Source organism: Mya arenaria, chromosome 16 (assembly GCF_026914265.1).
Source record: "Mya arenaria isolate MELC-2E11 chromosome 16, ASM2691426v1".
In the NCBI taxonomy this organism is placed as follows: domain Eukaryota; kingdom Metazoa; phylum Mollusca; class Bivalvia; order Myida; family Myidae; genus Mya; species Mya arenaria.
The window spans coordinates 41390002-41404733 of NC_069137.1; the positions used below are offsets into that span (position 1 = coordinate 41390002).

General features: G+C 32.8%; 1 protein-coding gene across 1 annotated transcript; it reads left to right on the forward strand.

The window, feature by feature from the left end:
- The first annotated feature begins 3944 nt into the window (after positions 1 to 3944).
- Positions 3945 to 7142, forward strand: LOC128222564 (uncharacterized). The gene is made up of 3 exons (XM_052931642.1): positions 3945 to 4078; positions 5917 to 6054; positions 6240 to 7142. The coding sequence occupies exons 1-3, from the start codon at positions 4009 to 4011 to the stop codon at positions 6437 to 6439; spliced, it is 408 nt and encodes a 135-aa protein (XP_052787602.1). The 5' UTR covers positions 3945 to 4008; the 3' UTR covers positions 6440 to 7142.
- Positions 7143 to 14732: the final 7590 nt, after the last annotated feature.

Below are 14732 nucleotides of genomic sequence, written 5' to 3' on the forward strand. Positions count from 1 at the left end.
TATGTTTATAACCGTTCCTTGTATTTAAACTTCCTTAGTGCTCATTCCGTTAAGTAATCTTTCGCTTAATTTACAGTAAACCTTGAGATAAATATCTATAAATTGCGTTCAATAAAAAAACATGTATCTGTCTTCTGTATATCAAGTACAAGTGTCCGTGAAATGCAAAGATTGTATATGATTGTCAAACTGCGAGATATAATTACCAGTTTCTTTCTGTCATTTATAGGGAAATAAAGGTGACATTTGTGAGTTTTTAAGATATGTGAGATATTCGTTCACCTTATACAGTGTTATACAAAGCGTTTTTATCATTTAATTACAATCTCTTAGCATTTGTTATATGCACGACAAAGAAAAACATTAACTTAACTGTTCCTTAAGACCTCTCAATCATTTCTCAATAACCTCTACCCGATAGCGAGAATATACCACTTTTCACATAACCATTATTGATAAGATTTATGAGATTTTCGTTTACATAATACAGTTTAATACAAAAACTTTTTCACCCTTTTGGAGAAGGATTTCAATATCCCATAGACATTGTAAACATGTATGCAAATAACTCAAATTTATATGCTTTATGAATTATTAGGATTACTTTAAATTTCGCACGATCTAGGCAAACTATTGAAAAGTAAGAAGACGATAAACCTGTTCTTCTCAAGCCTTCAACTCAATGAAAGGAAATAACTGAATAAACAAATCCAAATTTCGCAAGATCTAGCCTAAATATACGTTTTATGAGGAAAAGGAATGATATCAAAACTAGAGCTACCACAAAATGTGATTAATGCTTACGAGCGCAGCCGCATAGAAAAAGGAAGTGGTATACTTCTTAAATACCACCGTAAATTGTAATGCTGTGTATGAAGTAATGGTTCTTTGACACAGTTATAACAACACGTCGATCTTTTCAAATTTGTAAATATTGATTGAAATTTCGAATCAGATAAAATATCATTGCTAAGGTCTTAAGTTGTGTTGAACATTGACCATAGATTATGACCTTGACCTTTCACGTTGGAACACAAATGTCATGCGCTACACACATTGTTATTGAGCTAGACATATTTGTGGATTTTTGGGGGTTATATACTTGTTTTAACCAAGCTTCTTTTTACGACCTGAACGTTCTGTCGCCATTAATCAACATCGTAGGGTCAAACGAACGGATGGCAAACATACAGACTGTGAGATTTATGTATGCATCAATTGAGTGCCAACGCAATGCCGGGTACTTAATTTATACAACTATACGCTACCAATTATTTTATGATCTGTTAACAAACTCCTAATTCATATTACTCACTCATTTTATTTCAATATTTTAAAACTTCTTAATATACTGATTTCGAACGATTTCAAATATTCATACGTTTAATTGGTATTTCGAATGTTCATTATTACACATAATATTTTAATGCATATATTATTATCCATAATGGATGGTCCGTGCTATGGTACGTAGGTTGACTTTGTTTTCTTGAACTTTGGTCATTGTATATAAAATATACTTGAATATTAAATACGATATTGTAGTTCCCTGGTATGTTTTGTATACTGTTGTATATGGTTTTGTTCGCTGTATGTCAAGAAGTTTGAATTTAAGTTGGCCAACGTACGGTCGTTACGGACTTAACATAAAAGCAATTTATTTGCTGTCAAATACATAAAAGATAACATTGCCAATAGAAAACGATTTCAGCACAGTCTACCTAATCATATCAAAACGTTTTTCTGCCAATACAGCATATTTGAATTGTTATTGTATATATGAATAAAGCGCTATACAAATTTGGATTATAATGAATAGTTATGCTCTCAGGCCGTGGTTGTATTCCTTGACATATTCACCTTAATACAAAAGCTAATTCATAATTTTAAATGAAATATTTCAAGTTCCCTTATAATTCACAATAATAAGCATTACATCCTGCAATTTTAGGAAAATGTTTTAAGTTTTTTCTCTAATTAAAGGCCAAATAAGTCATATCTCAATCTCACTGTCAACCTGTTTTAAAACGTATTAACATGATTCAAAATCTGAAATGGCATTTACCTTTCAAATGTGCACTGATCAAGTATTTATTGCCAATACACTTACCCTTTTTAAGAATATTGAGCATGATGTCTAGCCATACGAGCCTAACCAATCGTTTCAAATGTGCACTGATCAAGTATTTATTGCCAATACACTTACCCTTTTTAAGAATATTGAGCATGATGTCTAGCCATACAAGCCTAACCAATCGTTTCAAATGTGCACTGATCAAGTATTACTTCACTATACACTTACCCTTTTTAAGAATATTGAGCATGATGTCTAGCCATACAAGCCTAACCAATCGTTTCAAATGTGCACTGATCAAGTATTACTTCACTATACACTTACCCTTTTTAAGAATATTGAGCATGATGTCTAGCCATACAAGCCTAACCAATCGTTTCAAATGTGCACTGATCAAGTATTAATTGCCAATACACTTACTCTTTTTAAGAATATTGAGCATGATGTCTAGCCATACAAGCCTAACCAATCGTTTCAAATGTGCACTGATCAAGTATTACTTCACTATACACTTACCCTTTTTAAGAATATTGAGCATGATGTCTAGCCATACAAGCCTAACCAATCGTTTCAATTGCAAAGTTCCCCTTCTCACAATGCTGAAGATGATAAGACGTAGTAGAACAGCTATTAAACTTGAATATAGACTCTCGCACATCTCGAATCAAACACTTTTTCAACGTATGTACGCTGTTCACGAACACTTAAGTATAAGATGTGTTTTAGAACGCATGTTGTATTTAAGTTTTGAAGTTCTAACCGTTGCTGTGTGCTTCAGTAGCGTGTTTACGAACGTTAAGGTCTCGCAGTCGTTTTATTAAAAATGGTTTTGAATGTGATGTCTAACATCCGTACAAAATCAATGCTACGAAATGCCAGGTACCAAATGTTTTAAATATGATTTGGGAAAGTTTTTAACGGTTTCTTTATTATAACATTGTGTTAAGATTTAACATACTAACTGGTTAACGTAATAAGATTCGTGATACCACTTAGCTATTAATGCATTCCAGATTCTGGCGTTAACAAGGTTAACTAGTATTGGTTTGCGAATTCCATTTAATTATTAACATTAAAACTGGTTAACGTAATACGATGCGTGTTACAATTTAGCTATAAGTGCACGTTTGGTTTCTTTCAGTAACTGGTTAACTAGTTATGGTTTGCGAATTCCACTGAATAAGTAGCATAATAAGTGGTTCAATTGATAAGATTCGTTTAACCACTTTTATATTAATATATTTAAACAAATTGGTATTTACTTATGATTTGCGAATTTCACTTAATAAGTCAAACTAGGAAATTACATTAGAAATGGAAACAAGTATATAATTAAACTGTACCTTTAAGTCATGCCATGTTAAAATCATATAGCATATACCATGTGGTATTGTTCACCTGATTTACCAATGAAGATCATAGTGGCTTTATCTTTGGCCCTGAATGGGATGGCTTGCTTAACATTTATTACTGTCTGATAATTGCATTTTTCGCATATGATACCAATGGTAACATTCCTCATATCAAGCGCAATGATAATGTTCTAAAGGAATCCAACCCTAGGAAAATGTCGTTCGAACCAAAAAGTAGGGGCACCTATTGTAGTGTTTCGGGATATTTTGTTAAAAATGCTGCTGATTACAAGTAACTTTTTTTTTTCACTTTTAGAAGTGTTAAGTAGAAAAAAAGACTTATGAAACACCCTCTTGTTGAAATAATTTACACCTTACATCTCATATAGCCTTACCCATTATGCTTTAAATATAATGTATGCTTATGCTGTCCTTTTGTGGGACCTTATGATTTTTATTTTAAAATTCGATAAATGATTTGGTAATTGATAAGACTCGAGTGAGTAAAGAATGAAATCGCGCTTTGTTGAAAATAGACACCGTTTCTCATTATTCGTCTTAAAGATTTGGTAACTCATTTTAATGCTTAGTGTATCTTATAAAGACATGGAATTTAAATACTTAATTTGTTTGTTTTTCACAACTTGCAGAGGTAATTATTTTCGGTTATATTTTTTGCTTCTTTGCATGTAAGCTTAAAGTTGCATCATATGTTTTATCTTAAAACGCATGTGAGTACAGCGGTTAAAACGGTAAAAGTTTCATTTGTGAAATTTCCGTGTTTAATAGATGTAAAACATTAGTAAGCCAACTGAAAAAAAAAAATGATTTATTATATGTATTAAAAAATACATTTTGAAATTGTGTCAAGACAGTTCCAAAAGTACTAATCGAAGCCAACTAAAACACGATTTTTATTTTCTATATGCATGAAACCTTTTTGAAATGATTAAATTGGTAATTAATTGGAAAGGCGTGCCAAGTGTTTGATTTTGTCACGACATTACAGAAAGAACGTCAGACGTATTTTTTTAACTGTATTTGTGCTGACGTTTGATTTTGAAAACAGAGTGGTAAAACAATTTAAAACATTGATTGCTATCAACATGGTATTTCACTTATTTTAAACAATATAATTTAAACCATATATCATGCATTAACTTCTTTAACCATTACTTTTTCAATGAGAACAATTACTTGCCATCATTTAAACAACCTGAAGGTAGATTTTGTATGGAGGCGGATACATAGAGATCTCTATAAAGAGTAGACTTTAATGATACTGAAGGTGAATATTTATCAATATTCATACAGGGTAGAAATAAATGGTAATGAAGAAAGACTTATAAACCTTTTGACAGGGTTGAAAAAATGATAATAAAAGTATACTTATAAACCTTTATACATGGTGAATTACATGATACTGAAGGCGGATAATTCTAAATATGCATACAGGGTATAATAAAATGATAATCAGGGGCGTAGCCAGCGTTCCGCATTCACGCATGTGCGTAACACCAATTTGAAAAATGAAAAACATGGCCAAAAATTACATCAAAGTCGAGGGCTTAGCTAAATATTGATATCAGAATAAAGCGAAGATCAGCTATAGTAAGCATTGTTTTTCTGTGCAAGATAGCTTACTGAGCCTGAATATTCACTTGGTAACTACAAATTTGGCGGCCTCGAACCAATAAATCCCTCCAAATACACATCAGTGCTCAACATGTTATTTCATTTACCATTTGTTTCCTTGGGGACCCCCACCCCCTCCCGAACCCGACTTACGGCTACAGGAATATTTACCTCTAACACCCTCCCCCTTTCGTGCTACGCCCTTGATAATGCAAGCAGATTCTCATCAACATGCATACAGGGTTGAAATAAATGGTAATGAAGGAAGACTTATGATCCTTTATACACGGTAAAACGTAATGATAATGAAGGCGGATACATTTAAAGATTCATACAGGGTAGTTTCAAATGATAGTGAAAGCGACCTTCATTAAGTGAAAAAATAAATTATAATTAGAGCGTATCCAGGGTAATTTGAGAGCCCCAGTATAATGATTAAATATTGTTTTGGTCATTACACTTTAACGTTGTGAATTTCATGAAACGAGTTTTACTCCGTTTAAACTCTTTATCAATTAAAAGGCGTACTTATCAAGGTATTAATGATAACAAAAAAATGTGACCAATAGATTTGCCTTCAACGAAATCAATTTAAATCAATAAAGTTGTGCTCTTTTATTTAAAAAAAAAAACACACAAAAAAACACTCTTTCAAAATGACGTTTAACCAATAGCAAAAGTTCGGTTAATTTTCAATGACGTACTTATTCCGGAAGTAAAGTCAATCATAATGCGTCCAAGCTCTAAGCGTGCTGACTCAACACAAGTCACAATTTAAAAACTGCGCATTTAAAACAAAGTTAAGCAGCTATACCAATTTTAAATCAATGACTATGTGTATTTTATTTTTTTCAGTGTCAGAGGTGCTGTCCTTGACCTGTTTCCAATGCAATTCTGATACCACGCAGAACTGTAGGGATCCATTCAGCTCAAAGGGAGTGAAAACCATTGATTGTACAGGGTTTTGCACGAAATCTATACTCGATGGGAAAAGTATGTCGGTCCCATGATCTTCTTTACTATACTATGGCCCGGTTGCTCAAACCTATCGTTGATTATTAACACTGATGTAACGCTTACGTGTTGGTGTTAACATCAACGTTAAGCTCACTTCCTGTTTGTATTTCCAAAGCCTTAACCATTTATGTGGTCTGGTAAATAACTTTTTGTACTTGCAGGAATCGCGAGGTATTGCATCCCAGAAGACTCTGTATCTGACGGTGATTCTTGCCTAACGGCTTCCACCGCCATGTCTTTCGAGGAGTTGTGCTTGTGTAACGCCAACCTTTGCAATGCAGCCGTCTTGACATCAGCAACCTGGACTATCATTGACATAACAGCCATTTTGTTCTTCAATCAAATTGTATACTTGATGTAAATCTCAGCGTGAAACTAAACAGATTTGAGAAATTTTAGTTTTGTCCTGCTGTGAAAATCTTAACAAAACAGTGTAACATGGTACATAACTTGAAAATATGGCAAGGTAAACATATCCAATATTTTCATTGCATTACTAAAAGGAGATTTTTGCCAATCAAACTGCTTCAAATTGAAAGGTAATTCAATTTAATGACAGACTTATCTTTATCTCTTTAGCACAAAGGAGTTAACATTGAAAATGCACAAAATGTTCCTTTGTGCGTTGTAATTAAAAACAATTGGGCTATTTGTATTTTATGATATCGACATATGACGACTATTCGTTAACGTGATTTCATAGTTTGTACCTTTATGATGTTCAAAAGAAATTCGATATTCAAAGAATCTTTAGAAAATGATTTAATCGTAAAAGGACGTCTTCCGTATGCAGTTCTTATGTTGAAATTATGAAAAAATTGTCGGTTTGTCGGTTTGTTGCCCGTATCCAATAAAAAAAGTAATTCACATACAAGTTAGGATACGATGGCAACTTTTGAAATATAGATATTTAAACGCAATGTCGCATGACGATTTTTTGCCAAGTATGTATAATTTTGACATTTTATTATCTAGTTTACATGTTCGAATTGTATTCAGTTGCATAATTGTAATGATGATCATTACACTTTTAATGAGTAACTGTGCTTGCTTTTCGTGTGCACTTTGTCAGAGAGATGTTACGAAATATTATTAAACAGACAAGGTACCTAAAGCATCTGTTTATTTTTATGCAACCTGCATTTAATTCAAATATTATTTAACAATGTATGATAAACCGTAGTGCGTCTAAAATAAACATATGCATTTCTTAAATGTCCGATTCGTCGATCGTGATGTTTAATGAATATTGAAAATAGAACCCTTTTCGTGTACCTCAGAATAGTGTTGATACTTGGATTACTAAATGTAATATACAATTTAGAAATATTTCATTGTTTTCGTTAGTCTAAAAGGTGGTTAATCGTTATGTATGTACAAACACTTTTATTCCACTCTTGTGACGTCACGTCATGACAAGTATCGTTGTGCAGTGTTAAAATGACGTCATAAAACAAAAAAGTAGGTCGTTAAAATGACATTTGTATATAATAAAAGGGTTTGATATCCTTAAATATAGATATATATAGAGAGCTTGAGCCTTGTGAAATCCGAATATGCAAAAAATCCACTCGAGTCAATAAAACCCTATTTGCTTTACGCGGCAAAAAAGGCAAATATAAAAAGAAGTAATATTATCAACTTTAACATATCGTCAACGACCGAGTGCAAGTATCGATGTTACTTCCACCCGAACAAGTTCTGCCCTATCCAATTACTCGTTTAGACTATTTGTATAGCCTGATTGTGCAGAGAGCTGAAAGATTGTTTTAATACTGCTCGTACACTTTTCTTGGACAGATACCAGTACTAGATCCCTTCTGAGAGGTGGATTGAACCCATAAACCTTTAAGGTGAGCGGCGGACACTAGTTCACCATCACAACTATCTTTATTAATGTTTGAACATAATGATGTGGAATCACATGACGACATGTCGTAAACGTTTTTAAAAAAAAAACATGAATATTAGGATTTTTTCGAAAGTTCTCAATCATCCGAAAGTGTTTTAGAAGCGTAACGGAAGCGTATTCAGAAGCGTAATGGTTTCCAGCCCGACCCGACTCATAATATATTTATGTCCAATACTTTGTTTACTTTCGTACCTTAATGTTTTTACAAACACAATGCATATGTCAACTATTATTGTTTGATCAATTTTACTGCATAGTAAATTGCAGGAGGTAATGTTGGACAATGCTAAGATTACGTCGAGTATTAACTTTGATCCAGTTATATACCTTTACCTGTCATTGTGTTACTACTATATGTCTATATATGCCATCAGCTTTTTTTGACAAAGACGATACTATTTTGTCCAATTAATTTAACAAAACCTTTAGTGTTTGTAGCTTGGTGACAACATGCTAGTCAGTTTTAGTCGAAACGGTTAAAAATTGAACAAAAGTACATAAAAGATCAAATCAAGATAATGTTTTCTCACACTTTAATACCATGACTGGTTTTTAACAAGAAACGATTTTTTGGCGTTTCTAAATTGTTTCTTTTTACAATTGTTGCAGAATCGGTTTAATATTGGACGGAATATTGTCTCTCGTACACGCATTATCGAGTACGATATTTTGCACTATGATTACAAAAATGCAGGGCATGATTTGTCACTGGAGTATTTAAGGATACACAACAAGATATGTCTCACTCAATAGCCCAGCGAATAATATTATATAACTAATATTAGTTAACTGTCGTACTGTGGGAGCTCATCCAAAGCGGGTGGCATTTTTTTCGATTCAGGATGAGAACCGATTGATAGCATTTACGTATATTTTAAATACTCAACGATGATTGACAAAATTAAAATAATTATACACTAACGATGTACGACACATATGTCTTGTCATTCTCAGGAGTCAATTAATAGTTATTTCCAATTTCGGGTTTTCTGAGAACTGCTGCCAAATGCCTTACCTCAACCAAGCACTAAACGTTTCCAATGATGTTTATATTTAAACTCCACATCGCTCACCAACCGGGTAAAATAGTTTTTGCATGAGACTTACAATATGTGAGCGATGTAGGACCTTCTCATTTTCAATATGATTCAAACGTTTACGCATTGAAGCTCAATATTGAACGCATTAGCTATTTCATTTTGACAGGCTTTTCATGTCCGTTTCTGGTGAACTATTGAGTGGTGATTCATCCGAAGGGCGGAATGTGATATTCAGGCCGTCCAGGGTTTCCAATCAATAACTTAAGAACGTCTGGGATCACAAACATCCACCTTGGTAGACAGGTTGGAAAACGCTCATGGTCATTGTTACCTTAAGCTATAAGACGGATTTCCTTTGATCAAAAGGTATCAAAAGGGACAAACGCTTTGGCCAGGAGCCTCACACTTGTAAGGCAGGTTTGCCATGACCAGCATTTGATCCCTAACGATTGAAGGTCAGTTGGTCAAATTGTAATGTTGCCATGACCTTTTTAATAAAATTCACAAACTTATCCAGATCCATCGGTCTGTGCGTTTATAGTATGAGTTCTAACGTCCAAGGTAAATGTCACATTTTGAGGTCAATTTCAAACAAAACGTAAAACCATGACAATAACGATAATTCAATCAACCACCTTGAGGCGTTTGTAAAGATAAATTGGATTTTTATCAAACCCTTTATTCAACCTCTATGTCATACACTTTTAGCTAGTCATCCGACAAAGCTTATTCGGGGTAATTTGTAACATAATAGGACAGCTCTTCCTTTACAATCATAATGTGGACGTAGGATTTATTAATGGCGTATAACGAATCCATAATGTTACAAACAACGTGTGTCATTAAACAATTACTCTGTTATCAGTGGGTGATACTAATTAACATTTTTTTTTTTAAATTTATTTTACCCTTTCAACTGATACCAACTTGTATATTGCACATAAAACAAACATTCAAATTGATGATTTATTTAACAAAATGATGAAATCTTCAGAGTCAAATACCTTTATACAAGCTGATGGTACATAAACACATAATAAGAACTGTAATGATTATTCAAGGAGAATAACTCCAATAGAGGCAATTCCGACGTAAAATACGCGTTATCTAACTTGAGTCATGCCGACAAACACTGTGTTTAACTGAAACTTGTTTAAACGTTAAATTTAACACAATGAAATTAAATAAATGTGATAAAAGCATTTGTAAGACAGAAAATCAGATAAACCGGTATCCTTCATAAAAACCATTGTTTTGACAGTTATTCATCCTTTGCGGTATAATAAAATAATTATATTTATTTGCGTGAATCTTATTTGGGATTAAGAATGCAGCTTTAAGTATCGTTCAGATCAGACAAAGGCTGTTTTAACGCATTGGGGACGGAACAGCTGCAGTTAAAAAAACTTATTCTTATTCCCTTCACTTATTCCCTTCACTTCCTCTTTTTGTGCCTTAGTGAGTTTAATGAATTTTCTCCAGTATTTTACAAGGTATGCTCCGCAAAAAAAGTAACACATGTTAATTTCACTGTAGTTGGTTAAAACAATATGGTTCATGCTCACTGCACTTCCTCTTCTTGTGCTTTACCATTGTATGAAGTTTTAATGCATTCCATCAAGTAATTTTCAACTTATTGTCAGACCAAAAACCACAACAAAGGGCAATTTCTCATTAATTTGCTGAATTAGATTAAGGATGTTTATCGATGCAGTTATGATTTTAATGCACTGCACTTTATAACAATGTGCTTTTTGTTCCATAAAAAGAAACCATCTGGGAGTTTCAAGATATGATCCAGCCATGAAATAGGGACTAAGGGCAAGAAGTTCGTTTGTTAGGGGTGTAACTATCCAATAATATTTGCTCACATAAAGATCAATCATAAGACCGCCGTCAACATTGATTGAAATTTCGTGATCAGATAAAATATCATTGCTGAGGTCCTAAGTTGTGTCGAACATTGACCATATATTATGGCCTTGACCTTTCACATTGGAACACACTATTCATGCGCTATTCACATTCTTATTGTGCTAGACAGATTTTTGGATTTTTGTGGGGCTTGTTTTAACCGAGCTGGTTTATACGGCCTGGACGTTCTTCCGTCATTATTCAACATCGTAGGGTCAAAACGAACGGATGGCAAACATACAGACTGAGAGATTTATGTATGCATCAATTGAGTGCCAACGCAATGCCGGGTACTTAATTTATACAACTATACGCTACAAACTATTTTATGATCTGTCAACAAACTCTTATTTCATAATATTCACTCATTATATTTTATTATTTTAAATCTTCTAAATAAACTGATTTCGAATGATTTCAAATATTCATACGATTAATTGGTATTACGAATGTTCATTATAACATATAATAGTTTTTCCATAATGGTTGATCCGTGCTATGGTACGTAGATTGAATTTGTTTTCTCGAACTTGGGGTCATAGTATATAAAAATACTTGAATATTAAATAACATATTGTAGTTCCCTGGTATGTTTTGTATACTGTTGAATATGATTTTGTTTATTGTATATCAAGAAGTTTGAATTTAAGGTGACCAACGTACGGTCGTTACGGACTAAACATAAAAGCAATTTTCTGCCAAGTACATAAAAGATAACCTTGTCAATAGAAAACGATTTCAGCACAGTCTACTTAATCATATCAATACGTTTTTCTGCCAATACAGCATATTTGAATGGTTATTCTAAATATGAATAAAGCGCTATACAAATCTGGATTATAATAAAAAGTTAAGCTGTCAGGCCGTGGTTGTATTCCTTGACATATTTACCTTAATACAAAAGCTGATTCATAATTCTAGTTGAAATATTTCAATTCACAATTGGAAGCATTACAGCTATTTAACTTGAATATAGAGTACCTGCACTTCTCGAATCAAACACGTTTTCAACGTTTGAACGCTGTGCACGAACACTTAAGTAGTAGATGTGTTTTAGAACGCATGTTGTATTTAAGTTTTTAGTTGTAACCGTTGCTGTGTGCTTCAGTATCGTGTTTACGAACGTTAAGGTCTCCCAGTCGTTTTATTAAAAATGGTTTCAATGTGATGTCTAACATCCGTACAAAATCAATGCTACGAAATGCCATAGGTACTAAATGTTTAAAATGTGATTTTGGGAAAGTTTTTAACGGTTTCTTTATTATAACATTGTGTTAAGATGTAACATACTAACTGGTTAACGTAATACGATTCGTGATACCACTTAGCTATTAATGGCTTCCAGATTCTGGCATTAACAAGGTTAACTAGTAATGGTTTGCGAATTCCATTTAATTATTAACATTAAAACGGGTTAACGTAATAAGATGCATGATACCATTGAGCTATAAGTGCACGTTTGGTTTCTATCAGTAACTGGTTAACTAGTTATGGTTTGCGAATTCCACTGAATAAGTAGCATGACAACTGGTTCAATTGATAAGATTCGTTTTACCACTTTTATATTAATATATTTAAACAAATTTCTATTTACTTATGATTTGCGAATTTCACTTAATAAGTCAAACTCGGAAATTACATTAGAAATGGAAACAAGTATATTATAAAACTGTACCTCTAAGTCATGCAATGTTAAAATCATATAGCATATATCATGTGGTATTGTTCACCTGATCATAGTGGCTTTATTAATGGCCCTGAATGGGATGCCTTGCTTAACATTTATTACTGTCTGATAATTGCATTTTTCGTATATTATACCAATGGTAACATTTCTCACATCAAGCGCAATGATAATGTTCTAAAGGAATCCAACCCTTGGAAAATGTCGTCCGAACCAAAAAGTAGGGGCACTCTCTTTTAGTGTTTCGGGATATTTTGTTAGAAATGCTGCTGATTACAAGTAACAAAAAACATAAAATATAACCCAAATTGTTGTATTCATTTTTATAAGTTTATAGTAGAAAATAAGACTTATGAAACACCTTCTTGTTAAAATAATTTACACCTTATATCTCATATAGCCTTACCTATAGGCTTTAAATATAATGTATGCTTATGCTGTCCTTTTGTGGGGACCTTATGGTTTTTTTTATATTGATTTGGTAATTGATAAGACTCGAGTGAGTAAAGAATGAAATCGCGCTTTGTTGAAAAAAGACACCGTTTCTCATTATTCGTCTTAAAGATTTGGTAACTCATTTTAAAGCTTAGTGTATCGTATAAAGACATGAAATTTAAATACTTAATTTGTTTATTTTTCACAACTTGCAGAGGTAATTATTTTAAGCTTCTTTTCTTAAAGTTTCATCATATGTTTTATCTTAAAATGATGTGAGTAGAGCGGTTAGAACGGTTTTTAATAACTGTGTTTTTTCAGTGAATCGTCAAATATATTACATTGAGTTAGCACCAGAAGTAAAAGTTTCATTTGCGAAATTTCCGTGTTTACGAGATGTAGAACATTAGTAAGCCAACTGAAAAAAAATAAATTATAATCTGTATTAAAATAAAACATTTTGAAATTGTGTCATGACAGTTCCAAAAGAACCAACGGAAGCGAACTAAAACATGTTTTTTATTTTTTGTATGCATAAAACCTTTTTGAAATGATTAAATTGGTAATGAATTGGAAAGGCGTTCTTGATTTTGTCACCACATTTCAGAAAGAACGTCAGAAGTATTTTGTTAACTGTATTTGTGCTGACGTTTGATAATGAAAACAGAGTGGTAAAACAATTTAAAACATTGATCACTATCAACATGGTATTTCACCTATTTTAAACAATACAATTTTATTCATATATCATGCATAAACTTCTTTAACCATTACTATTTCAATGAGAACAATTACTTGTCATCATTTATACAACTTGAAGGTAGAAAAATGATTTTGAAGGCGGATACATATAAATCTCTAACCAAAGTAGAATTTAAAGATACTGAAGGTGGACATTTATCAATATTTATACAGGGTAGAAATAAATGGCAATGAAGCAAGACTTATAAACCTTTTGACAGGGTTGAAATAATGGTAGTAAAAGAATACTTATCAACCTTTATACATGGTAAATTACATGTTACTGAAGGCGTATAATGCTAAATATTTATACAGGGTATAATTAAATGATAATCAGGGGCGTAGCCAGCGTTACGCATTTACGCATGTGCGTAACACCAATTTGAAAAATGAAAAAAATATGGCCAAAAATGACATCAAAGTCGAGGGCTAAGCAAAACATTGATATCAGAATAAAGGGAAGATCAGCTATAGTAAGCATTGTTATTCTGTGCTAGATAGCTTACTGAGCCTAAATCAATCATTTGGTAACTACAAAGTGGACGGCCTTGAACCTATAAATCCCTCCAAAAACACATCAGTGCTCAATACGTTAGTTCCATTTACCTATTTTTTCCTTGGTGATCCCCCCAACCCGACTACAGGGATATTTACCTCCAACACCCTCCCCCTTTCGTACTACGTCCATGCTAATGCAATGCTAGATACTCATCAACATGTATACAGGGTTGAAATAAATGGTAATGAAGGAAGACTTATGATCCTTTATACACGGTAAAACGTTATGATAATGAAGGCGGATACATTTAAAGATTCATACAGGGTAGTTTCAAATAATTGTGAAAGCAACCTTCATTAAGTATAAAAATAAATTATAATTAGAGCGTATCCAGGGTAATATGAGAGCCCCATTATAATGATTTGATAC

Bases quoted from the DNA above. Each gene is read 5' to 3' on its own strand.
- LOC128222564 (XM_052931642.1), top strand. From the start codon at position 4,009: ATGCTTAGTGTATCTTATAAAGACATGGAATTTAAATACTTAATTTGT. The intron at 4,079-5,916 runs GTAATTATTTTC...TATTTTTTTCAG, and splicing joins GTTTTTCACAACTTGCAGAG to TGTCAGAGGTGCTGTCCTTG. The intron at 6,055-6,239 runs GTATGTCGGTCC...TTGTACTTGCAG, and splicing joins ATCTATACTCGATGGGAAAA to GAATCGCGAGGTATTGCATC.